The sequence below is a fragment of the Natrix helvetica genome (assembly GCF_964273705.1).
Source record: "Natrix helvetica genome assembly, chromosome: 1".
In the NCBI taxonomy this organism is placed as follows: Eukaryota; Metazoa; Chordata; class Lepidosauria; order Squamata; family Natricidae; genus Natrix; species Natrix helvetica.
The window spans coordinates 124508524-124536400 of record NC_138548.1 but is presented as its reverse complement, the minus strand read 5'-3'; the positions used below and the strand labels follow the sequence as shown (position 1 = coordinate 124536400).

General features: G+C 41.3%; 2 protein-coding genes across 7 annotated transcripts; both read right to left on the bottom strand.

The window, feature by feature from the left end:
- Positions 1–1391: 1391 nt before the first annotated feature.
- On the bottom strand, positions 1392–27875 carry MAX (MYC associated factor X). 6 transcript variants are annotated; one of them, XM_081939005.1, is made up of 7 exons: positions 24463–24553; positions 24247–24367; positions 22152–22196; positions 18526–18633; positions 16937–17008; positions 4608–4731; positions 1392–2634 (listed from the first exon to the last, which is right to left on the bottom strand). In XM_081939005.1, exons 1-7 carry the CDS (start codon positions 24504–24506, stop codon positions 2447–2449), a joined length of 702 nt encoding a protein of 233 aa, XP_081795131.1. In that variant the 5' UTR covers positions 24507–24553; the 3' UTR covers positions 1392–2446. The 6 variants fall into 6 exon arrangements, with proteins under 6 accessions (XP_081795131.1, XP_081795132.1, XP_081795134.1 ...); XM_081939006.1 differs by lacking the exon at positions 16937–17008 and having other exon boundaries at positions 24463–24548; XM_081939008.1 differs by lacking the exon at positions 24463–24553 and having other exon boundaries at positions 24177–24353.
- Positions 4747–12800, bottom strand: LOC309384991 (uncharacterized protein). Its single transcript, XM_081939004.1, has 2 exons — positions 9498–12800; positions 4747–9384 (listed from the first exon to the last, which is right to left on the bottom strand). Exon 1 carries the CDS (start codon positions 11876–11878, stop codon positions 10673–10675), a length of 1206 nt encoding a protein of 401 aa, XP_081795130.1. The 5' UTR covers positions 11879–12800; the 3' UTR covers positions 4747–9384; positions 9498–10672.
- Positions 27876–27877: the final 2 nt, after the last annotated feature.

The following is a 27877-nucleotide window of genomic DNA, read 5'->3' as shown; positions in this document are numbered from 1 at the left end:
CTTTTACCTTGTTTCTAATAAAAAGTTAAGATGAATGAAGCCACATACTATGGTTTCAGGGCTAACCAAATGGGATATACTGGCACAAAATAATAAATATAGGATGTTTAAGAGCAATGTGGCAATAATGTAAAAGAGTAGCAACTGAAATGAGATTAGTTTTCTAAATAATTGTAAAAGCATTACAGGACCTGTGATACAACCTCAAAAAATCTAAACAGATTAGTTCCTAGGATGACATTGTACTGATCTGACCTAATAGCAGCATCACATGAACCTAACCTGTTTTGCAATATTTTTTACACATACGCACACACACACACGTACGTACACATATCCTCCCTTTATTATTTTTATAAATAAACTCAAGGCGGTGATCATATCTCTTTCTTCTCCTATTTTCCCCACAACAATTACCCCTGTGTGGTAAGCTGGGCTGAGACCGTGACTGGTCCAAAGTCACCCAGCCGGCTTTCATGCCTTAGGCAGGACCAGGACTCACAGTCTCCTAGTTGCTAGCCTGGTATCTTAACTGCTAAACCAAACTAGTTCTAGACCAAACTCTGGAGTTTCAATCTTGCAATCTAGCAATCTAGAGTTGCAATTTAGCAACATATTGTTTGGGGATCAAGTCTTGCAGATCTCACTAGGGCTAATAATATAAATTTGTAAAATTCCAGTCATAAATCTGCAAACTCCTAAAAAATTTTAAAAAAAATGTTATCAAGTTCTCAGTTATCCTATATCTGATCTAATGCCAAATAATCTAGTGAAATGCAGAGAGAAAGCAAAATTTCTTTAATTACCGTATAAGAAAACAACAGGGAATATGGCTAATGACTTCGTGAGTTACCTATGGAGAAATGAAATATATGATGCCTGGATTATCTCTTTCTCTCTCACACACTCTTTCTTTTTGGTAATGGTTGTTTATTTGCAAACTAAACTAAATCTTAAGACATGTTGCTTAAACCTTAAACCTCTTCCACAAAATCATTTTTTTTTATCCTAGCCATGTGTGTATCTTCTGGGTGTCTGCAAAAGGACTGATGAATCCAGGCAATCTCCAGATAGGCAACGACAATGAAATTTGGTGTCCAGCCACTTTTATAAACTATTGGACACCTACTTCTGGTGACAGTGAACTAAATTTATATTTACTGAATTGTACTGTAGGTGCATTGAATTTATGAATATTGTGACCCATTTTGAGAAATAGCCGTTAAAAAGTGAGAAAAATATTAAGTAAATGAGAACCAATACCTGTTTTTCCAAAAAAATCACTTTGGATTTAGCTTCTGTGTTTTGGAATCTGTGAAGTATCATCCAACTTAATACTGGAGAACACAAGAGAACTGCAACCATTCCATAAAGACACCAGTGCCACTCAAAAGGATAAAATATTTTTTTATTTATAGTTTTATAGTAAAGGGAAGCCTTAACTTGCAAGACAATTCTTGGGCAGTATGTACAACATACTTCAGTTCCATGGAATAGACTCACACCTGGACAGAGACCAAGCTACATTTGTACACGCTAAATTCAGAAAACGTCACAAACAAGTGTGGAAAGAAGACAAAAAATATCACACATACCACACACACATGCATGTGCATATCCATGCATATGTGTGTACACACACACCTACGCACAAAGAGGCCTTTGCTTGCTTCGAGCCTAGGCCTCTTTAATTCACATGGGAAACTGGCCCATTTGCCAGAGAGCAGATCCACACTTTAAATGCATTTATTAGTACCAAGTAACAAAGCTTGTGTGTATTTACATTAAAAAAGCTGGCTCTGTTTCTGAGAAATTCAAAACAGAAAAGGGAAGAATTTAACATGGTTTGAATCTGTAGCTTCACATTACCAATGTCCGTAGCAGAAGGAGGAATCTGGCCAGACAGAGATTCCTTTGGAGGAAATAAATACCAATTCATCATTTGCCAAAATACAAAAAGGAAATGAATCTCTATGCCTCACCGTGAATCTTGCATCATCCCTTCAGGCAAGAAGGAACATCCATACATGCTTCTGCATGCTTCTTTCCTTTACCAAGATTCTTCTGGGGCTATCTGGATTTATTATCATAAATAGCAATATTTTGATAAAAGCAACAGAGGCTGGTGAAGTTCTAGTGGAAGCACGGAGAGTTCACTATCTCCACACATGCCAAGCAATCTCAGAGACATCAGTTTAATAAACTGATCTGGGCTTTCCTGCTACTAGAACCCGGCAGCCGCAGGGCAGAATTGCATTCTGCTCTAAGCTATGGCTGGTGTCATCCAGACGGTAATCTACCAAGCCAAAGAGTCGGGTTAACTTTAAAAGGGCCAGAAAGGGATAAGGAATAGAGGAAGCTGCAGTCCGAGAGCCTCTACTAAAGAAAAAGGAAAGTCCTTAAGCAGCCAGCAAGTGTCTAATGGCAGCGGGAACGAAGGCTTCTTCTAGCTGGCCTCCATACGAAGTTTCTTCCGGCTCTGAGGCTCTTCCAGCTCAGACTCTGAACTGGAGTCAGAGCCACCATCAAAGGCGGAGATGGTGCTGCCTTTGGGATTGGTGTAGAGGCTGTTGTCTGAAGAGGAATAGTTGGCCTGCAGCTGAGCACTTGACCTTGCCTTCTCCAGTGCACGAACTAAAAGGTAAGATCAAGAATATGGAAATGGATGTGGGAAAGGCAAGCAAAGTGTACCAGGTGAATGATATGGAGGCAATCGCTTGACCTCTTTATTGCCACTAATTTAGGTACTTAATACTCTTTTTCAAAGCAAGCAATTTCCACAAAGCAGCTTACCTCCAATAAGGTAAGAGTGCTAATTTGAGTCTAGTTGAATTCTCAATCACTATCATGAATCCTGGAATACAGTGCAGTAGCCCTTTCTTTTTAGGTCATAGGACTCCCACCCCCACCCCAATAAAGTCTTATTTCCAGTGAGTTGTTGGCTTCCTCTTAAACTGTTTCTTATGACCCTTCCTTTAGATTTCTCCCTCCACCAACTTCTGAAATCCTATATAACTGAAATCTTCTTTCCTCGGAATGAGTTTTACTTATGATTGATTTGAGAAACCACCTCTCATATTTTTGTTGTGTCAATTTAAGTTTTATTTCTTATTACTATGAATTATTTTAATAACAATGCTTCTTTCTTCCAATCTATACCACTGACATTTTCTGCCCTAGCTAATTACAACAATTTGCTCACTCATAGGTTGATGAAGTTTGGGAACTTTAAACGTAAAGCAGCAGCTTGCAACTATATTTCTAACAATAAATATATGTTACTTACTTGAATAAAAATGTAATAGTATATATTTTTGTACTCCATATATAAAATACCACAACTTCATATGTTAAGTTGATCTTAGTATGTCATATTATTACAGTAGTAAATAAAAACATAATTTTTAAAGTCCATTAGATCTATTCTAGTTTCCCTCAAATATTGTTTTTTGCCCTGAAAGAAAAATAATCTTCTCTTGTTACAAACTACTTGAAAAAATTAACTTAAGTCAGGGTTTCTCATATGGAAGCTTGTCTCTCTTGCAGAAAAAAGAATTCAGGAGTGGTGTGGATAATTTTTTGTACATTATTACAATAAATCCGTTTTCCCCAAAATTTAATTGTATTGCTTTCATTGTTCATTTGAGTTCATTTTGGGGTTTGTATTTTTAAGAAAGGTGTGTACACTAAAGTGACATGTGTTGGCAAAAGGTTTAGGAATCCCTGTTTTAGGTATTCCAGGAAGCAATGAAACAGAAGCTTTGTGTGTGAATGGGAAATATCAATTCAATCGAGAATATGGAATGCTACATTAAGGGACTCATCTTGAGGATATGAAATGGGTTAATTTGACATAAGCACTGGATAATTAATTTCACATTCTACTGAAGGCCAAGTGCAGTAGAAATGATAGCAATAGAAATAATTGCACACAACAGTCAGTTGATTTATTTTACTCTGCCTATTCTCAAGCTTTAGATAGGTAAATTAGTATGCTGGGGAAGTCTCTGCATTTTATTTTTTTTAACAAAATGTTTTTGTTTGAGGACTGAAACAATCTCAGCCTATTTGAGAATGATGCTAAAAGCAACAAATACAATCTGCATGGAGACAACATGGAAACTGCTTCTGCAGTGGCATGTGGAATGCAGAATGATCCCTGGGGTTTTCTCCCACAATATTTCTATATAAGCACTCTACCATCTTTTTTAAAAATATCCGTTATGCATATAGTTTTTGTTATATGTTTTTACACTTGAATTGTAAGTTATAGCAAGTGCTTCAAATTAACCATTTCAGGGCACAGTTAGATTTGAAATACTTATATATGTCCACATACTGGACTCTCAGGAGCTGTCTAGTGGTAACATTGGTCTGCTTCAATCTTGTATAAAGGATCATTCCAGGGAAGAAAGACCAAGTGACTGCATGAAAACTGATACATGCTGCCAACACCTAAAACCTTTAAGCTTTTAAAACACCAACACAGTTTTATTCAACACAGGTAATTAGATGTTGATCCATAAACCCCCTATAGAGGGCTTTGTTGTGGGATATCATAACCTTTACAACTATGAATATGAAGGCCTCAGCACAGGTATACTGACCTTGTTGTTCCAGCAGGGCATTCTGGCGCCTTAAGTCATCAATATCCTGCTGGTGTGTGTGGTTTTTCCGGCGCATGTACTGGATGTATTCTGTGGCTTTATCTAGGATTTGGGCCCGGGATGCCTGTTGCAATAGTTGTGGAAAAAAAACACCAAATAAAGTCCTAGTTCTGATACAAAAAATATAATTCTGACAGACTGCTACATAGATATATTATTATATTTGATAATAGATATATTATTAAAATAATCCACATTTGATTATATCACAAACTTAGTATTAAAATTCTTAATTAGGTATCAGGATAGCATCTGTTTTCCAACTTCATACTCACTTCCTATTTATATAGGAACTCTGTTGCTTATTATAGCATTAAGCAACTATTCTAAAGGGTGCTCTAGATTCTAGAACGATCATTCCCTGTATTGTCAACTACTCTATAGTAGTGAGCCCTCTTGCATTCAAAAGAACTTCTGCAGCAAAGCAAAAAAGCTCTGAACTGTTGTACAACAGCTTCCTTGCAAGAGATCAAGTTGCCAGTCATAGCTTCGTTCAACAACTGGAACTAGCCAACAAACTTGGCCAATAAACCTTGCAGCAATATGTTTGCAAATTGGACATCTCTTCTTGTAAGGCACTCATGATTGTAAAATATCTTACCTATAGCCTTTCAAGCCTACAGTCCTTGGCATCTAGGCATTCATATATTATAGTACTTGCATGTTGTACTGAACATTTATGTTTTGGAGTGTGATGTGGAAAGTGAAAATCTGTCCTATTGACTATGAAAAGGACAAATTGGAATAATTTTGCTCCCATTTTTCCTTTTTTGTAAACAAATGACAGAATTCTGTTCTGAGTTTCTCACTGTGAGCACAATACAAAGTGTTTGGAACAGCCCATTGAGCACACAAAACTTTTATTTTCCTCTGCAAGAGGAGTGTTCTACATTGGACATGAGGTATTTCAAAAGAGATTTTGAATAGTCTATACAACTTTAATATCAATGCCATAATCAATCAATCAATCAATCAATCAAGAGTATGTAGCTTAATATAACTCAATTGGTTGAAACAGAAAGTAAAGGAAGCAAAACATTTTCTCCAAATGGTCCCTGCAGAGCAAAATGAACTACTCTGAAATAAATCACTGTGGTGGAATCCCTAGTGCTCTCTGAGCTTGGTTGTCTGTTTGCAAATGTTCTTTGACTAGGTAGCATCATCAGTGCTATTTGATTGTGAGGTTTGCGTTCTGTATATATACTGTAGCTTACTCTACCAGTATTTGTAAGGGTGTGGTTTTTACCTTGTAGTAGGCTGATTAAAGTATTGTTTTCCCGCTGGATTGCTTATCTGGTGTTAATCCCTACTCGTCTGGGTGTTGGTTACTAGAGAGAATGTGTTCTGGTCTTTTGGTTTCCTTCTTAGCTTTTTTTACTGTCTCTTTTAACTAGTGTGGAAATGTGATTTATCTCTATGTATCTATGACTGATTTGTCTGAATGACAAGTTTCAGTGAATTCCTTAGCAAGCTTTTTAGGTTTAGCATGATCTAGGATGCTCACAAACGGTCAGTTGGATTATTTTTTGGTTAATGTTTTTTGGTTTACTTAGGAACATAAAATCCTCCAAAAGACCCTAACTAAATCAGAAGACTCAGTAGTTCAAGAAGAAAGAAACAGGATTCATATATAACATAAAGTATAAGGATTGTAACAGCCACCATGTAGGAGAGTCAGGGAGAAGATTAGCAGATTGCATCTATGAACATCAATTAGTAGTCGGAAGACACAAAGCACCTTAAATCTTCCAACATATAGACAGATTCAGTCATAGTTTCAACTGGGAACATCCAAGACTAAACTAAATCCCAAAATGCTAAAATTCTAAATATTATAAACATTGCTTACTTTTATAGTGTGTAAGTATTTGTTATTTAAATAATAAACCACTAATAATAAATAATGGAAATAGTCCTTGGATCAAGATGAGTAGAGAATATTTTGGCCACTATATTTTTTTTAGTTAAATTTGTAATATTAGAATAGAATGGGTGATATAAATGCTCTAAATAAATAAATAAATAAATAAGCACAAATCAGATGCAAACATAACCCTGAATATTGTGACTACATAGATATAGTCTTTTAATAGGATATTAGTTCTGATGCACAAATGAGATCAATCTATTCCTGATTTCTAAATGCATCTATCTAAACCAGTGAAAGCTATTTTTCTAGACTAATTCATCTGAGAATGAATATCAAGAAAAAACAATTGTAATTCTTTTAGATTAATATGATTTTAACTAAAAATGTTATTTTATAGAATTAGAACTTACGTTTGACAGTTGTAAATGAAAACCTCAGTCACAATGCAAATTGCTTCTGCATATTTATTTCACTGGAAGCATTTGCATACTATTGGAGGGTTCTACGACAGTGAAGAGGAGCTCACTGTGAGCAATAGACAAGTGTGAATTCATCTCAATGGATCAAACCAGTGGCCTGGGAATTGGCTCACTGGGAGCAATTGCATACCACAAGAAGATTCTGGGAGAGTGACGAGGTCACTGTGAATAACAAAGAGAACCATCTCATTGTATCAAACTAGTGGCCTACATGCTAAATCTTACAACTAGGAATCTAAATTAATCTAGGCCTACAAGGAAAAGATCTATTTGGATATGCACAATTATTAAAAGTAATGAAGTCATGGAGAAAAAGTCGCTATGGTGGCCTGCAAGATGTGTACTGTGTTTGTATTCCTACCTGAGAATTTCATTTATATATGTGCACCAAGTGGCAAACTGATCAAATTGCTGGAGGCAAATGTGGAAGGTCTAGAGCAGAGGTGGGGAAATATGGTCCTTTATGACTTGTGGACTTCGACTTCCAGAATTCCCGAGCCAGCCATGCTGGCTCAAGAATTCTGGCAGTTGAAGTCCACAGGTCTAGAAGAACATATATCCATTCTAAGACTCATCTATGAAAATGAGCAGTTTCTGAAAAAAGCAGACGTTTCTAGAAACTCAACTAGGGAAGAAACAACGACCACTAAAAATGCAGAGATGCAGAAAAGGATGTAGCCCCCCTCTGAGAAAACTATCCTTGTCACTGGAACTTAACAATCAATTTCATTTCAGGAAGAAAAGTAGCTCAGACTGTTACAAGGAAGAGAAATCTCTGGGTGTCCTGAAGGGGAAAGACATGTGGTGGATTGGTGACTCACTTCTCAGAGGAACAGAATCAACAAACTGCAGTCCAGGTTCAAAGATCAAGGATGTGAGGTTTATCCAAGTAATGAATTATCCTTTTCTCCTCTTTCATGCTGGGACAAATGATAGAATGACAGTTGGTCTTACCTGAACTGTTGTTTTAGGAGGTTTTGCAGGATTAGCCAGGATTGGGTATTGTGATGTCCAATTGGCCTCGAGACAGAGTTAATTTGAAGACATGCCTCTGTGCTCCTTGCTTCTGGTTCCCAGTTTCAACGATTCAAGCCCACTGCAAAACACCTGAAAACAAGTCATAGGGAACACACCCTACCCCCTGAACTCCCCCAACCCCTGGACCAATGCTAGGGCGGGAACCTGGCTAATCCTGCAAAACCTCCTAAAACAACAGTTCAGGTAAGACCAACTGTCATTTTCCGGAGGAATTTTGCAGGATTAGCCAGGATTGGGACATACCCAAGTTAACGTCCCTTGGGGGGGGCACTATTGGTCCTGGGCCCCTCATGAGCTACCATCTGTTGTAACACCTTACGACCAAACGCCGCATCAGCCGATGCAAACGCGTCTAACCTGTAGTGCCTGATAAAGGGAGATGGGGACGCCCACGTAGCCGCCCTGCAAATCTCCATGATAGGCGCATGTATGGCCCAGGCAACCGAGGTAGCCGCACTGCTGGTGGAGTGTGCTGTGATGCCCTGGAGCACCGGAAGGTGCTGGACCTCATAGGCCAATGCGATGGCCAGTTTGATTCACCTCCCTATAGTCGAGGAGGACACCCTCTTCCCTGTGGAAGACGGATAAAAGGAAATGAAGAGCGCCTCATGATCCTATCATGAGATGGGTCTGGACAAAATTCTGGTAATACCACCTCCTGCGACCTGTGGAAAAGGGAGTTAACCTTGGGAACAAAAGTCGGATCCAGTCGCAGGACGACCCGATTATTGTGGAATGTACAAAGATCCGACCTGGAGGACAACGCTCCCAGTTCAGAAATGCAACGGGCTGAGTTGACCGCCACAAGGAACACTACCTTAAGGGTTACGAACTTCAGGTCAACCGTCCTCAGAGGTTCGAATGGTGCTCCTGTCATTGCTTGGAGAACCATAGTGAGGCTCCATGTTGGGAACCTGTGGACTACCAGGGGACGGAGATTCCCCGCACCCTTCAAAAACCTCTTAATTAACGGGACCTGGTAAAATGGAAGGAGCCCCTCTCCCCGAATAATCATGGAGAGGGCCGCCACCTGTCTCCTGAGGGTGCCATGTGAGAGCCCCCTATCCAATCCATCTTGGAGGAACTCCAAGATGTGCGGTACCGAAGCCTCGCGAGGATTCGCTCCCGAGACCCGGCATCACTCTGCAAAGACCCACCAGGTGGAATCATAAATCCTAGTGGTGGAACCCTTGCGTGAAGCCTCAATTGTGGAGATCACCCTTTGTGAAAGCTGGGCGGCCCTTAGGCGCTCCCACTCAATCTCCACATGGTTAGCTGCAGCCATTGTGGCTCGGGATGTACCAGATTCCCCTGTCTGAGGTCCACATCCCTCCACGGGTGTGACACGGACAGGCACATTAGGTCCGCAAACCACGCCCGGCGCTTCCAGTAGGGCGCCACTAAGATGAGCTCTGCCTTCTCTGATATCACTTCCCAAACTACCCCAGGGAGAAGGGGAAGGGGAGGGAAGGCGTAGAGCAGGCCCTCCGCCCACGGCATCTGAAGTGCGTCGACTCCCTCCGTCCCCCGAGCCGGGAACCGAGAGAAGAACCGATCCACCTGAGCATTCTGCGGTGTGGCAAACAGGTCCACCTCCAAATGGCCGAACCTGGAGCAGATGGCCTGGAACAGTTTTGGACCATGGCTCGACTGAGCCAGTCGGCTTGATGGTTGTTCACTCCTGTGATGTGCTCCGCCCTGAGCAATCAAAGATGTCTCTCCACCCAGGCACCGAGTGCCATCGCCTCAGTTCGAAGAGCCCTGGAGTGTGTGCTGCCCTGTCAGTTGACATGGGCCTTTGCCACCACGTAGTTGCTCAGCACCAAGACGTCTCGATCCCAAACATGGTCCTTGAAGTGCCGCAATGCCAAGTGAATCGCTCTTAGTTCCAGCCAATTTATATTGTGTTGGAGGTCCAACCAGGTCCAACGCCCCTGCGCCATCAGGGACTCCAAGAGAGCTCCCCACCCGTACAAGCTGGTGTCCGTTGTCAGGATGAGGCGCTCCGGCTCCCTGAACTCGCAGCCTTCGTGTAGCACTAGGGAGAGCCACCACCTCAATGACAGCTGCACCTGTGGTGTCACTGGAACCTTTTCCTCAGAATTGCTGGAGTTTGACCTCTGATGTGGCAGGAGATGCCACTGGAGTGACCTCGCATGTAGACGAGCCCAAGGCACCACGTCTATGCAAGAAATGAATTTCCCCAGCAAGCTGGAGAGCACTAGTACAGGAACAAAACATTGACTTCTAACTTGTCTAACTAAGGCTAACAAACTAACTTTACGGTCGTGGGACAGGAACACCTTCCCCAGCTTAGAGTTTATGATGGTCCCTAAGTGAGGAATCCATGTGGCGAGAACGAGGGAACTCTTATCTAGGTTAACCGAAAAACCTAACTGCTGTAGTGTGGATACCACCACGAAAATATCCTCCCTCGCCCGCTCAAATGATGCTGCTTGGACTAAGATGTCATCGAGATAGTATTGGACCCTGACAGAGTGCTCACGGAGGTAAGCCGCCACTGCGGCTAGGACCTTAGTGAAGGTCCGCGGCGCTGATGCCAAACCAAATGGTAGGGCCCTATACTGGTAGTGGCTACCTAAATAGGAGAACCTGAGTTACTTACGATGGCCAGGGAAGATGGGGATATGGAGGTAAGCCTCCGTCAGGTCGATAGAGGCCATAAAGTCATTGTGCCTGACCCCCGACAAGATGAATTTAAACGATGCCATCTTGAATCTTCTATAGACTAAGTGAAAATTTAGCAGTTTAAGATCCAGAATCGCCCTCCATCCTCCCGAACTCTTCAGAACGACAAAGAGGTTGGAATAGAAACCTGACCCCACTTGGTTGGGTGGAACCGGTTCCACCACCCTAATCTCTAGGAGGTGTCGGATTGCCTGCCTCATGAGAGAGCGTTTATCTTTACTCTTGGCGACCGAAAACGCCTGAAAGTGGTTCGGCGGAATGGAGAGCAACTCTAGGTGCAGGCCAAATCTGATGGTATTCAGAACCCAGGCATCAGTGGTAATCTCAGCCCAGGCGTCGGCAAACAGAAGCAGTCTGCCGCCTATGGGTGGGGTCGCTATTGACCTATCTGTCCCGGCGGTAGGGACAGCCACCTCCCCCCGAAAGGGCCTCTTCCCCTGGGGTTGGAACCTAGGCCTATCCCTGGTGTGGTGCCTATCTGACTGCCTATCTGATCTCGGAAAATACCTGCTGTGCTGCACCTCCTCATCTAACTGACGATAGGACTGCTTCCGAAAGTAAGGCGCAGATTTTTGCTCCGACTTCCTTGCGGGCGTAGGCATGACCTTCTTTTTATTCTTGTCCTCAACGAGGAGTGGGTCCAACAGGGTACCGAAAAGGGATCCCCCGGAATTAGGCGATGATGCCAGATGCCACTTTGCCTTGTTCTCTGCTTGCCACCCCCTCAGCCACAGGAGACGTCGGGAGGTCACCGAGGCCGCCATTGCCCGTGAGGCATACTTCATGGCATGCAGAGTGGCATCCACAGAGAATTGTGCAACAGCAACCAGCTTGTTGAGATCTTGATGAGTACGCACCTCCTCAGGCAGAATACTTTCCTGCATCTGTTGTAGCCAAAGGATAGCCGTACGGCTGAAGAACAACGCAGAGGCAGCTGCCTTGATGGCCCACGCGGAAGACTGGAATGTTTTACGAAGGGTCAGCTCCGCCTTCTTGTCCTCGGCCTTCAAGTAATCAGCCACATTGCCAGACACCACCATTGACATGGACGCCAATGCCACCACTGGAGGGTCTACTGTGGGCACCTGCAACGCCTCAGAAAAACTAGGTTCCATGTTAAAGAACCTCCTATCACTGCTGCTGGGGTTGGGAAATGTTCCTGGCTTTTCCCACTGCTTTTTAACTACCTCTAGGAACAACTTAGGGGCAGGGATGTCTTCCTTCGCTGGAGGAGGCTCTGAGTAAACTCAATCCTCTGGCTTTTTCTCCGGACCACCCTCTTTGGCACTCGACTTGGCGCCCTCCATCTCACCCAGTTGCGCTGTGGCCTTGGCCTTGCGCAACAGTGACTTGAACAAATCCGGAGGAAACAGATCAGAGAATGCTGGTGCCTCAGGTTTTGAGGGATCCTCATCATCAGACATGTCTACCTTTCTCTGAACCTGATCCCCCGCCATGGAACCCTCGCTAGCCAGAGAAGGAGAAACAGGCCAGCGCACCTCCAAGGAGGAAGGCCTCCGCCTGCCTTGAGCAGTGGCACTCCTCCCAGGGACCTTTGCCACCATTGCGAGTCGCACAGACCCCTTCTGTAACCCAGCAGAAATTCCCTGTGAAATTGCAGAGGAGATAAACCTCTGAATGCTTGCTGGAAGCTGCTCCATGTCTCTAACGAAGGAATCCTCCTCCTCCTCTTGTGCACAGCCTTCAGACTGTGGAGCCAATGATGGCCTGCTGGGACTATCCCCCCTGGTCCCCCTGCACTGAAAAGGATCCCTTAGATAGAGGCCTTGTTCCACCATGGAGAGTGGGGGAGAAGGTGAAATGTCCCTGAGATACACTGGGGAATCCCCCTGTGAGGAGACCTAGACCTGGATCTAATGGGCAATCTAGACCTCAAGGAGAACTAGGCCTAACCCTCTGTTCAACCCTGGACACCTGCTTTTCCAGGGCCCTGTGCCTCCTTTACTCATCCTTCTGCAAGGCCTTGGAGGATTTTCCAGCTGCTGCAGTTTTTCGCAGTCTCAAGAAGCTGTGGGCCTCACTCAGGCCCCACTGGAGGTCCCCTCCCCAGGGGACAATGGGGAGGAATTCAGCCTCTCCTCTGCATCTGCCATGGCACCAGGTCAGGGCTCCATCAGGTTCAGCCCATGAGAAACAGCAGCGACCAAAAAACAGCTTCCCCCAATCACTCACGGCCTCCACGTGACGAAATCAGCCTCTGGTAGACCTTTCCGGCCCCTTTGGCAAGCTGCGTGGCTGCCGGCAGCACCACACGGCGCACCACACAGTCCTCGCTGTCCCACACCGCTCCGGGCCTCCTGGTGTTGATCTGGGCCTGCAGGGCCTTGCTGCTGCTGCCACTGAAAAAAGGATGGCACCGAGGAAGGCAGGGATGAAAACTAGGCTTCATAGTAGCCTCTGCCCCAGCCCATGCAGCCTGCAGGAATTAAGGCCCCAAAATGGCCACCGTAATGGCATCCTGCCTCTAAAGCCCCAAGAAGTAACTTTTAAATCCCTTACTGGCGGCCGGGAGCGAGCCACACCAAGGGGAGGCTTCTAGGTATCAGATGGAGGCAAGGGGGGAGAAGGAATTTGCAGGATGGCACTGGATTGTTTTTGGAAGAATCAGGAACCAAAAGCAACCTGTTTTTCTTTAACCAGACAGACTTCAAATGGGAACCAGAAGCAAGGAGCACAGAGGCGTGGCTTCAAATTAACTCTGTCTCGAGACCAATTGGACATCACAATACCCAATCCTGGCTAATCCTGCAAAATTCCTCCGGAAAACAAAAAAGAGCCTGAAAAAAATCAAGGGACTATAACAGAGATGGCAAACCTATGGCACGCATGCCACAGGTGGCACGCGCAGCCATTTGTCAGGGCACGCGAGGTGCTGGCCAGCTGAGTTCACCCTTTTTTAAAGTCATTTTTTGCCCTCCCCAGGCTCCAGAGGCTTTATAGGAGCCTGGGGAAGGCGAAAAGAGCCCCCCCCCCCCCCGGAGGCCCTCCGGAGGCTTCATGAACTTCCCCGAAGCCTCCGGAGTGCAAAAAAACAGCCCTATGGGCAAACCGTAAGTTCGGGTTTCGTTTTGAGCGCTCCGAAGGCTTCAGGGAAGCCTCTTGACAGCCCCTGAAGCCTTCGGCGCGCTAAAACGGTCGTTGTGACTGCTTTGGAGGCTTCAGGGAAGCCTCCTGAAGGTCCCTGAAGCCTCCAGAGAGCTTCCCAGGGGGCGGGGGAGGCTGTTTTCGCCCTCCCCATGCTCCTATAAAGCCTCTGGAGCCTGGGGAGGGTGAAAAAAGCATGCAAAAATGGGGGGGGGTGTTGCACCTGTAGTGCGCGCATGTGCACTTGGGGGTCGCACATTGCATTATGGGTACGGCACGCCTGCACACGACTCCCCTGTGCTCCCCCCACTTATGGCACGCGAGCCAAAAAAGGTTCGCCATCGCTGGACTATAAGAAACTATGCAAGAAGGCAAAAGACTTAGGTGCACATGGTGTTTTCATCCATATTTGCAATGAAAGTCAACATTCAATGAGGGAACAGAGGATTTCAATGGTATACTGATAGCTCAAGGGATGGTTCCATCAAGAAAACTTTAGATTTCTGGATCATAATCTATATCACCTACAAGATAGGTTCTGGGCAAGAGACAGGCTCTATCTCACAAGGACAGTGAAAAATGTGTTTGGAAAACAGCTTGAGCCATCCAAAGGATTTCAACTAAATCTGGAGAAGGAAGGAAGCAGATTTCTAGGAATAATCCCAAAGCATAAGGCCCAAAATCATGAATTCAACAATGAGGAAGGAAGATGTAAAAAGGAAGGGCACTTAGATATAAAATAGAAGGTGTGGCTAAAAACAGATCATGTCAATCAAATCTTATTGCCTTCTTTGATAAAGTGATTAAATTAGCAGACCGAGGAAACGTGGTCGATATAGTTCACAGATTTCAATAAGGCAATCAATAAAGTAGACCAGAGCCTATTTCTTGCTAAGATAAGAACAATGTGGGATAGACAGTACCACTACCAGATGGATCTGCAGTTGGCTGACCAACGGCACTCAGTGCGTAGTCTTTAATGGAACTATACTTATGTGGAGGGAAGAATGCAGTGGGGTTCCTCAAGGTTCTGTCTTGGCTCCAGTGCTCTTCAATATCTTCATAAATAAGATAGAGAGGAGATTGAATAGATAGATGTTCATCAAATTTGCAGATGCCACAAATCTGGAGGAAATTCCTAACACTTTGGAAGACAGAATTCAAAATTCAGAAGGATCTTGACCAGCTTCAGCATTATCCAACAAGATGCAGTTCAGTAGTGAGAAAGGAAGGTCCTGTACCTAGGCAGGAAAAACCAGAGGCACAGGCACAAGACAGACAGTACTTGATTCAACACTGGTGCCTTTGAGAGGGATCTAGGTGTCCTGATGGACCATCACTTAAGTATGAGTCAGCAGGGTGCTGCAGCTACAAAAAAACAACACAATCCTGGGCTGTATCAATAGGAGGATACTATCAAAATGAAGGGAAGTAGTACTCCCCTATACTACATTGGTGAGTCCTCCTTTGAGTATGCCGTGTGTAACTCTGGTCGCAAAACAAAACAGATGCTGAAACCTAGAAAGAGTGCAGAGAACAACAACAAAGATGGTAAAGGATATGGAGGCGATGAAGAATGACTAAAGGAACTAGGTATGTTTAGTTTAACGAAGAGACGACTGAGGGGAGACAGAGATCTTCCAATATTTGAACAACTTGCTTTCCGGAGTTGTGGGTGCTCCATTGCTGGAAGTTTTCTAGAAGAGATTGAGCAGTCATTTGTCTGTGAGGGCATGAGGACTACTGCCTTGAGAGGGAGTTGGACTAGAAAACCTCCAACATCCCTTCCAGCCCTATGATTCTATGATCTATCCCTGTACGTTAGGGGACACACTAGCTTCATATGTTCACATGAGAAATGAGAAGAGGAGTTGTACCCATGTATGTTTGACCATGAGTTCAGCTGTCAGTAACAGAGGAAAGGTCTTATTTTGAATTATCGTTGTTTCTTATGGCAGAATAAGCCAGTCTATCCAATGTAAAAGTGCGTACAGTTTTCTTGTATGCTGTCCAGAGTTACTTGCCTGTGAGATGGGTGCCTATGTAAATTAGATAAATAAATAAATTGTGTATTAAGAAACTCAAGTTAGTATCAAGAGAAGTTTGGCTTTTTTTGTTTTCATTTGCTGTTATGCTGTTCACAAGCTGTGTGGATCCACTGTTGTTTCTTTATGGAGTTCAGTTCTTTGGTTGTTTATACAGATAATGCAAACTGCAAAAAGCATACTTAACCACCAGGCAGCACTTAGCAAAACCTAGGACAAAACAAGAACAACAAAATGCCTGACTCTCCTCTCTGACAAAATATTAGAAATGTTTTGAATTTTGTTATGTCAGAACTTAGATACATTGGAATGGAGTTCCTTCAGACTCCTTCAATTTGAGGTCACAGTAAAACTTTTTGCTTATTTTATAATTTAAATTGCTAATGTGATCATTATTTTCAATCATAACGCAATTAGCATAGGAAACTATTACAATCTTGAGCAAACTTTACTTATAATTAAGTACACATATCTCTTATGAGTCATTGCACTGGAACAGTGGTTCTCAACCTGTGGTCCACGGACCCCTGACGGGCTACAAGACTTGACGAAATGTTATGATTTAAATCTTAAGTTAAGTCTTGGTGGTCTGGGGCCACAAAAGGTATTTAAAGGGAGTCTGGGGTGAAGAAAAGGTTGAGAATCACTACATTAGAATATGCAGTCAACCAATAAAACTAGGAATATTATCTTGTTTAATGTGCATGCATGTTATAGAAGTACACAAAAACACAAATATAAATATATGCTGAGGTTGACCAACCATGTGTATGTGCATCAAGATTAGCAATTCTTTGGTTGCCCAAGTTCCTAATTCAATCTTTCCAGCAAGAAAATGTCCAGCATACAGTAATTGTTTACATCCAAATGTCCTGTTCTGTATCAGAAAAGGCCAGATCAGGAGGGGTTTTTCCTGTTCAATCTTACGTGAATATTTTTTCTTCATTCAGCAAAAGGCTGAAGCCTATATATAATGCTACCAGCAATTTATGTAACATGATTGTCAAACTCATTCATTCTTACCCAAATTGTCATAAACCTTTCAGCAGTGTCTTGTAAAATTCCAGTGTTAAGCATATAGCAGCTTGCATTCATCTTAGAGAGGAATAAAAAAGCAGAAAGTCTACCCACATATTTTAGCTAACAAGTTATATAGGTATTGGATCTCAGTCTTGAAAACTTTTCCTGTACAGCATGATTAATACATGGGTGCGCCTTGACAATGTCTACACACAGAGTCATTAGAGGTGACTACACATAAAAATGCTGTCTACCAAGTGAACTATCTTATAATAAGCTTCTGCAGTCAACTCAGAAGGGATTTTAATTTATGATGATTAACAGGATACCTTTTCCTCGTTCTTTTTGGAACAGCTTCTTTAGCCATATCAAAAGTTATTTACTAACATTATGTCAAACGAGCAGGAAGAAAAATAACTCATGTTTTAAACACCACTCATGTTTGCACCCATTAGAAAGCCAGAAATTTTCAGCAACTACTATTCTCTCCATGCTGTGAAAACAAGTAAACTTTACTCTTTTCTCAATAAATCATAGCCAGAAGCCATAGCTTCTTCCTGCCTTCTGACTTCAAAGAGAAACAAGATAAAATTCTTGGATTACAGGTCATCCAGAGGAGCTATCCATAGAGAGAAGCCATCCGGATTTCTTAGCTGTGCTTACTGGAAGGAGTTGCCAAATGAAGAACTGAACAACATGTACCAGTCTGGTGTTTATCCTAGGTACTTCACAATTCTAAAAAAAAAATCTCACTATTACATGGAATGCACTTACTCTCTAAAATCTTGGGATTAAGTCAAATAATGACTTTATTTAAGTATTGATTTCTCCTATCCAAGTTGAAGGCTGCTAAGCCACAAATTTAAATGCTACTTTAATTATTTTAAATACAGTTACGTTGTAGCTTGCATTCAGAGTAAACAATGTAAAGAACAGAATACAACAAATTATACAATAACAATTGTTCCTAGACAAGACAGAACTTGAAATGACTGTGCACACTAATAGCTCCATCAGAGGGGGAAAGGAGAGTTATAGAACTCCCTGGCTTAAGTGGGGGAAAGCTGAGGACTCATTGCAAGGCACTCTTCTACTTCTTTTTGTTTAGCCATGCTATAAATTGTCTCATTTGCAATTCATTTTTATAGCCTCAAACTCAATAAATGTTTGCCAATGCAAAAAATGAATAACCTGCAATAACTTTTAACCAAGTCATAAAATGTAAACATATCTTGCTATCCATATGTAGAGAAGTGTACCATCCTATCAGTTCTAGATAGCCACATGAAAAACACTTCAGCTTTAAAAGAGGAAAACGCTCAGTTACTTGAAATAGTTGATAATTAAACAAACTTCCGTTACTTACTGCAATGTAATTCATTTTTATTTTTCAAAGCATAACAAAAAGTAGAAACCAAACTAAATAAGCCAAAGAAGCAAGGACATTTATTCCAAAAGACTAGCTGGGACCCATGCAGAAGTGTCTCCTAGCCCTTTCTTGTTTAGTTACTAAAAATAACAGGGTTGGGATGCAACTTCCTTGTGCTCAATGAAGTGCACGGAAACCATATCACTTCTCTCAATAAACTCACCTTCTCTCCCTGAAGGGAAGGTACAGAATCCCGCAAGCTGTGGAAACTATCCTTGATGTGGTCCCTGCGTTTGCGCTCTAGAGCATTGTGGTGAGCACGTTTGTCAGCCTAGGAAATTAAAAACAAAACAAATAACAAGTATTACTCTAGGCATAAAAACATGAGGCTTCCTCTGCATCCCTGGAATATAAGGATAAAGGAAGGGCTGTGGAAGTCTGCAAAGAAACAAGTTGGTAAACAAAATTATCGCTCAAACAATTCAGGACAACTGCAATCATGAAAAACAAGTTTTATTAATAAAAGAAGGGCTTTTGTCAAACATTTTCTATCAATCACATTTATTCAGGTAAGTATCTCCTCCCTGGAATAAATTATTTTAATTCTAAGTAGTACTGTCTATTTTCTTGGTATTATTCTACAGAAAAGGCTCACAGTAAAAAATGAACAAGTAGAGGTCTCATCGAAAACTCCCAAAACACAGCAGGAACCCCTGAAAAAAATCTTAATTAGTTCAAATACAACCTCTATTCAGAAATCACCATAAGCATATCTATAGATTAAAGCTTCCCAAATAACTCTTATATGCTAAAGTTCTAGATTAGCAGAATTTGTGAAATATACAATGGCATCAGGAGCTGGAGGATAGTTCTTTCTCTGTTCATATAGTAATTCAAATGTAATGCATAAATGAAAACTTTTGATTAAGAACTGTTATAGCTATATAACCTGGTTCATACTCAAAAAATTTCATTTATGCATCACAAAACAACTAGAACTACTTGATTTTTAGATGCAGTATGATAATTGTACTCTTAAGATTTGGTGTCTAATTTTGAAATTACATTTTTCATAAATATTTTGCAATTATTTTATGCATATATTCTATACAAATAAAATAATTTCCATGACCTGAATTTATGAACAGTAAAGAACGTGACCATAACTGCAAAGTTTCAGTTTGCTAAAAGAATTCCTGGGCAATAAAATTATTTAGTTATAGTTTAACAATTGACACACATTAATCCAGATCTTAGTCATCATGGTCCAAGTAGCTGACCATTAATAAATAAATTCAACACATCACTAGCCATTTCTCATCAGGCCAATTTTCATAGAGCCATCTAAGCAATTGCTTGTCTTCCTTTATAAGGATGTTATAAAAATAGTTAATACTTCTAGCAGAGGATGATGTGGACAAAACAGTTCAATAGATAAGAATCTCAACTTACTTAAATTTTCTTTTTAAAGATTAGTTCAAAATTAATCATTAATCTCAAATTGAGAATAACCAGTTTTCAGTTTCTGCAGCAAATACATCTCCATCATTCTGCTTCTGCTCACAACTATTGGTTTTTGTTTTAATCCTCATTGCTGTTTGAATCCAGGCGGTAACATGAAATCAAACTATGATGGTTTGTTTCCAAATACCAATGTAGCCTTGAATTACAAAGGTCTGGCAATGATCCCACAGTCAACTCTGAGCACAGAAACTGTCCACAGATGTAAAAGGACTCTCTGGGTGTGTCTGGACCCCAAATCCAAAGTACAAGCAATTTTTCTGTAACTGTTTCCTTCAGTTCAGCATGACAGGAATTTATAGGTGGAACCAGACTAAGAAGTAACATTTGTTCTCTTCTGAATTACTTCTCCACAAAATGCTTACTCAAAGGCCCAGACTGTGACAGAAAAGACAAAGTACTCCAGCTACTTGAAATTGTTTCTGCTCACAAGCAGAAAAACAAAAGGCAAGGACAAAAAGGTAGGTGAAGTAAATGACACTCGTTACTGGCCCAACAAGTCTTCTTTCACTATGTACACTAAGAAAAAAATAGTTTTCTGTGGACACACACACTAAACTCAAAGCTAGAATCTATTATGCAGCAGACGTCATAAAAGGAGAATGGTGCAAGCCAATACCTTGAATAAATTATATCCATGAACAAGAATCAGGATTGAAACTCACAAATTTCCTACAAGTGTAGATTAAGACCATAACAGAAAAAAGTGCACTAGCGTTAAAACTGTTGATAATTTGAAACTAAAAATCACTAATTTTCTCATCTGAACGCAAATAGAAAATGATATAGATAAATACAACCTTTTAAAGGTACGATTTAATAGCTGGGCCAAATAGCTTTAAAAGAGCAAATTAGCTGGGGGGAAAATAGCAAGACATCCACTTTCCAAACTACAGGCTAGAGTTTAAAATTATTTCAGGCGTTAAGTGGAAAAATCAAATACATTACTGTACCATCAACTGGAAATAAATGCAAAATGGTGATTAATCTGCACCCAAAGGAGCAAAATTGAGAGCAATGATTACTATTGCATGTATGTAATGTATTCACAAGTATATGTTGTAAGCATAGGAAATCTTTTGCAAACCATAGCAATCACAATTTTCTAACTTCATATATAATGATTGATCCACTGAATATATGTGACTTAGCTGGAAAATAGATTGCAATGAAGCATTTTAACTGGAATCTTAAAAAGAAAACGAGAAGGCTATACTGCATAAAACCTCCTCATTACACATGATTCTTGTATTATTTCATCTACAAATCCTGACAATGCTGGCATTTTCAGTAATTATGCTGCAAAATGAAATGCACAGACAACTCATTTAGATAGCTTCATTAATCAAAAGGGCATGGTAGGTTATTAGAAGTCCTTTGGTGCACTTATTCCCAGTTCAAAATACTTTGACCATGAAGTAGACCACTTGTCATTCCTTCCAAAGTTAATTTTGGAGCACATTAAACAAATTGTACAAGCGTATAAAGTCAACTCAACAGAAGACCTCCCCCCACCCCTCAGAGCAGTCTGATTCCCCGTCAAAACAGTAAAAGTAATGCTGGTTACAGTGTACAAAATTGTCCTGTTTCTATAATTACTTTGTAAAAACAAAGCTATAGTCGAACATCGTACCTGACTCTGCTGTAATGAATCACTGGCAGGAATTGGGAGCAAGCAAACTGCATTTAAGAAAAGCTGCCAGATCTAATCCAATGAGTTCTGGTTGGCAGAAACCACGCTAGATGCTGATGAATAAGGAGAGCACAAAAACACTGGCTTCCATTCATCAGAGCAAGGTGGCCTAGTGCCATTACTACTTTTATCAGCTATTTTCAAAATAATTTGTCCAAGAACTTAGTTCCTGGCATGAAAAGGGAGTGAGGAAAGAAATCAACATTGTTTTTTTGTGTGTAGCAGAAGCTATTGGTTTATAATCACAACTTGTATGTTATACAGGCTTTATGTATTTTCAAATCAGAACAGAAATAAAGGCAGTCTTCAACTTACAACAGTTCACTTAGTGACCGTTCAAAGTTACAATGACACTGAAAAGTGACTTATGACCATTTTTCAGTTACAACCTTTTCAGCATCCCCATGATCATGTGATCAAATTCAGCCGCTTGACAACTGATTCATTCTTACGACTGTTGTGTCCCAAGATCATGTGATCACCTTCTGCAACCTTCTGACAAGCAAAGTCAATGAGGAAGCCAGATTCACTTAACAACAAAGTTACTAACTTATCAACTGCAGTGATTCAGTTAACAACTGTGGCAAGAAAGGTCGTAAAATGGGGCAAAACTCACTTAACAAATTCTCACTTACCAACATAAATTTTGGGCTCAATTGTGGTCTTAAATCGGGGAATATCTGCATTTAAATGAGGTCAGAAAATAGGTGAATAAATATAATCACGGATGACATTATTTTGTTCAGGTACAAAATAGATGCAATTCAGCTATATTATGATTTGGAAATTCTAAGTATTATATACCAAGCACAGGAATTGTCCATTTTGAAATAGTTCAGATAATTTTTTTCAATCTGCTAAATAAGTTCTGAAAAAATTAGACTGTTAATTCTATATCTCCACATAAGAATGAATATTCTTTCAACTATTTTAAATAATGATGTTCTTAACATTCTTAATAGTGTCTAATTCAAATATTCATTCTCCTAAGTTTAAAACTAGAAGGGATTGTGTAGTTTGTTTTCAGTATTATACAAAAACTGGCCTGCTTGTTTTTAAAGTATACTTAAGAAATGCCATCCAACTTTTCTTTAGGGCAATATAAATATATTATGTCATGGAATCACACACATGCAACTAAAATGGGTCACTTTAGCCTCAGAACTAGTAATTTACAAATCTTCTGGAAGAGATCCAACAAATAGAATGACCTATTTCTACACTCCTTGGAATGGCCTATTATTTGGAGGTATGAATATACTAGGACAGAACATCTCCCATGCATGTGTGTGTGTGTGTGTGTGTGTGTATATATAATTTTAAAACTTGAAGTAATGCATATTCACACATACAGTTTACTCTATACTGTCTATCCAATTATTTTTCCCTTTTCATTGTTTTCAAAGCATAGTAATAAAAACATGACAGATTATGTTCTATAAACAACTCTGTTATTGTTAACATGCCATGGGGTTTTCTTTTTTCGTGTCAATCAGGACCAGAGGTGGGTTCCTACAGGTTTGGCCCAGTTTGGCTGAACCGGTAGTGGTTTGGTGGCCTGGGTCGCTGGAATCGGCAGCGACTCAGGCCTGCCACGCCCCCAAACGGGTACTCTTACGGCGGTGCCATCTTGATTTTTTAGGTGCAAATGCAAAGTGAGCAAAACACGCACGCACAAAATCTTTTGCATGTCGAACCAGCAATAATGCCGGCAGCAACCCAGCCCTGATCAGGACCTATATCTAAAAGGGTTTTCTAGGGGTTATTATATGAAAAACTGTTTTTTTAATTAATATAAGTTAATTCTCAGTGATGGAAATGCAGCACACCAAGATTCTCAACTGATAAAATTAAATCTTACAAGCCAGACCACAGAAGCCACTTAGGTCAGTTTTGTTTGGTCTAGCAAAAACTTTAAGATGCCTGAAATCACCTTAGTATGGTGCCAAGGATTTAAATCTAACTCCATTACAACTCAATGGATTTACCGTAATATAGTAAGGGAGATGCTCCAGACACTACTAACATGCATAAAGCACTTTGAACAAAATTAAGCTAATAAGCATAATTAAACAACGCCAATAGCTAACTTTTTGTCTTAGCACAACCAATTTCTCAATCATATGATCTTAAATTCAGCACACACATATACAAAATAAACTTTAATAAACTTCATCTTTAAATAATTAGTAAAATTAATGTAAACAATTATACTTTTCAAAACATTTTTTCCTTTATGCCGCCCATTTAGTGGTGTGCATCACTAATATTGCTCAAGCATTTAAACATTGTTTAAAAAGGAAGTAGTTGCAGTTTAAATCTCTACTACTGTAAATCTATTATGAAACTAGTAATATATATCAGAAAGAAAACAGAAAGTACTTTATTACTTTTTAGAACAGTCAGTGACTCCCTATTAAAGAAATAGAGGCCTTGACTCTATTTCAGAAAGAAAACAGAAAGTGCTTTATTATTTCTTAGAACAGTCAGTGACTCCTTATTAAAGAAATAGAGGCCTTGATTCCTTTGTTAAACTGAGCAAATACTAAGCTGAATATCTTAAATAATAAACGACAAGCTGCTTTTCATCATAGGTAATAATCCATTCAACAATTAACTCAGATGAATAAAACAAACTGACATTTGATATAAATACTCACATCTTAACTCATGTGGTATATTTCTACCTCAAAGACAAATAGAAAAATGTAACTTGAAAGAAAAACATACAGTGGCAAAAACTTGATCTGAATAATACAAGATGTAATGTTGACTTCCCAAAGAAACCTGGGCTATGGGTCCAGAGTAAAGGGCTCTACTTGCAGAAGGAAATGTAATCCAGGAGATCTTCCTGTTAATGAAAAATGTAGAGGTAAAATATTTTTAGCCAACCCAAATTTTTAATTCTTCTCCTGCCAAACTTTGTTTGAGGAAATCTGCAACTACCTAGAATAATTTTTCGGGAGGCAAGGAATTGTTGACAAATTCATTTGATCAACCTGGACAACTCCTCAAAGAATTCCAGTCAGAGGAGCTCCTGTTTTAAAAAACCACATATTAGTGATCATACATTTTTGAACACTTATGACAGTCTTATTCATATTAAGGTAAAGGTTTCCCTCGCACATATGTGCTAATCGTTCCTGACTGTAGGAGGTGGTGCTCATCTCCGTTTCAAAGCCAAAGAGCCAGCGCTGTCCGAAGACGTCTCCGTAGTCATGTGGCTGGCATGACTAAACGCTGAAGCCACACAGAACACTGTTACATTCCCACCAAAGGTGGTCCCTATTTTTCTACTTGCATTTTTTACCTTTCGAACTGCTAGGTTGGCAGAAGCTGGGACAAGTAACAGGAGCTCACCCCATTATGTGGCGCTAGTGATTCGGAACGCCGAACTTTCGATCGACATGCTCAGCTTCTTAGCCACTGAGCCACTGCGTCCCACCCTTAGTCATATTACTCAGAGCACCATCTCCAGAGAAATCCTATTGTGTTTAAGGTGTTGTAAAGAAGGATACCCCCTCTCACATTCCAGAGAATCTTTTTTTCTTAAATCTGAGGCCTTGTACAGCCCTAGTGCATACAGTAACATACATGTCCTTAAATTTCAGATGTATAGAAAGATGCACCAAATATTTTAAATTATGTTTCATATGTACAAAAACTCAACCCAGTTGCAAATCAGTATTTATTATAATAACCAGTTAGTATGCAGTCTCATTCAATACAAATTTGGATTTCAAAATACAAAATGTGATTAAAATTGTCTATATTTAATTAGCTATTTAAGCTTAACAGCAGTCTACTCTTTGCTTAAAAAGTCTATGCTTTAGTCATTCTACCTTCATTTTTATCTCTCTATAGGAAATAAAAATACATAAATTAATAACCAGACCATAGGTAAATATATCACCATTTAAAAGTATTTAAAACTCAGCAACACGGTGATATTATTGCATTTATGAGCAAAACGAAAGCAACCAGAAAGAACTTTTTCTGTGAATCACATACCATCTTGTACTACAACTACAGCCACTGGCAAGATAAGAAAACCTGTTATGGTATTACTAGATTACTTTGTTACAAAGAAGGTTGTTGTTATTACTATTACTATGTTTTCAAATTTTTTACACCTTAATTGCAATCAACACTAAGTAATTCACAAGTCAAACAATATGCAGAAAGATATTGTGTATTACAATGCAGACTTCAAGAAAGAGTACCTTTTGATTCTGCAATTCATTGTTAGAATCAGTGGTACAACCAAAAACTTTTTTCTACATGTGGATCATGAATATTTGATAGATATTATCCAACATCTGAAGTTACAAGGAGAAAATTGAAGGACATTTTCTATGATGCGCCGCTTTAAAAAAATAACCTTAGCGCATTTTATCCCCAATATAAGAGAAATCCCGTTTTCCCATTCATTACATTCTGAGAGCGGTGAGGAAGAAAGTGTTCTTCCACAGCCTACGGGGGTAATTGGTGAGACACTAAGATATAAAATCTCTCAAAGTAGATGCCACTGTAATTTAGAGAGCATGCACTGCCACTCTGAAACACATTCAGCTGACATTTAATACCAGTATAAGATATTATAATGCTTAATCATTGCTCCATGTGCCATTTCCCTGCCATAGCACTAACCCTGCCAATCTCCCTCCTGTTTCCTAGATAATCTATAGTATCCTCGGGTCTTCCTTTCAAAGTAACCAGCCTGGCTTTCTGCTGATGTTGGTAAGCAGTAAGCCTCATTCAGCCTGGCCTGGTGTTAAGCAAATCACTTGTTAAGTCAGCAACATGTTTGTTAAGCAAATTTGGATTTCCCATTGACTTTGCTTGTCAGAAGGTCCCCAAAGTCAACCACATGAACCTCAGGACGCTGCAACCATCGCCAGTATGAATCAGTTGCCAAGCATCTGAATTTTGATCATATGACTATGGGGATGCTGTAGAAGTCATATAAGAGTAAAAAATGTCCCTGAGTCATTTTTTTCAGTGCCGTCGTAACTTGGAACAGCCACTAAACCAGTGGTTCCCAATGTGGGGCCCACAGCCCCACAGAGGGGGCAATTTGATTTTTAATGGGGGTAATTTGAACCTTCTTTAAACCAAGTTAATTGTCTTTTAGGCTTCCTCTATGTGAGTAGAGTTCACTTTTTGAGTAAAGTAAGAATTATATGTCACGGGGGGGGGGGGGAGAAATCAGGATTTTAGAGGTGCTTAAGTGGGGTATGTCCCCCACAAAAAAAGGTTGGGAACCACTGCACTAAACTAAGTCGAGGAGTACCTGTAGTTACCCCACCTGACCTGTTCTGAATTAGGCTCTTAACCTGTCCTGCAAAGTTCCAGGAGGGAAACACCATCACTTTTCCATGCTCAGACCTTTTGCTCCAGCCCAACTCATCCGGCTCAGAAGACAGCTGACAGTGACAGGCCCGGCCCTCCTAATCTTTTTCCTCTGCCACCGACCACTAGGCAGACCTGCCTATAAAAAGTTTTCCTCCAAAACAAGGCGAAACGCCCGGCCTTCCCCCGTTCATCATCACAGACCTCTCTGTCCCTACAGCCCCTTCGCATGCGCCAGGCTCCGAGGGGGGCACACGGCCAGGCTACCACCTCCTTCCTCTTCCCTTCTGCCAGTTCCTGTATGCCCCCCTTCCCACCCCCGGTTAAGCTTTGACTGCTGGGCCGCGCTCTCTGCCTGGATGTGTGTGTGTGTCAGGGAATTAAGAGGACGGGGTTTTGGGGGGGGGAGTTAAGCGAATGAAAGGCAGAGAGAGACGTACCGCAGACTGAAAGCTCTTCCTGCAATGAGAGAGAGAGAGAGAGAGACAGAGAGGAGAGAGATCCAGGCGTTACTGTCAGCGCCGCTCAGCCAAGTCGCGCCCGCCGCTGCCGCCTGACAATCTCCGTCTGAGCGACCGAGAGAGAAGGAAGGGGAAGAGAACCCGGACGTGGTCGGGGAAGGAAGGAAGGGAAAGCGGGGGGGGGGGGGGGGGTGAGATGCGGGAGACCAGCGAGGCACTCACGTCGCTCTCCACTTCGATGTCATCGTTGTCGCTCATCGTTGTGGCCGGCGGAGCCGTTCGGAGGTCTTCCAGGGAAGCGTTGCGGGCCGAGCCGCGGAGAGCCGCCTCCGCTGCCGCAACAACAACAAGCCCCAGCGCGCGGAGCAGCTTCAGCCTCCTCCTTCTCCGTCGTCGGCGTCTCCGTCGTCTCCTCCTCCAGCATCAACGGCACACGCACCCCGCACTGCACGTGACGGCTTCAGCCCCGCACCGTCCACTCACTCTCACGTCTTGCCGCTCGGCTCGGCGAAGCCTGCTGGGAAATGGAGTCCGCCCCTGATCCGAAT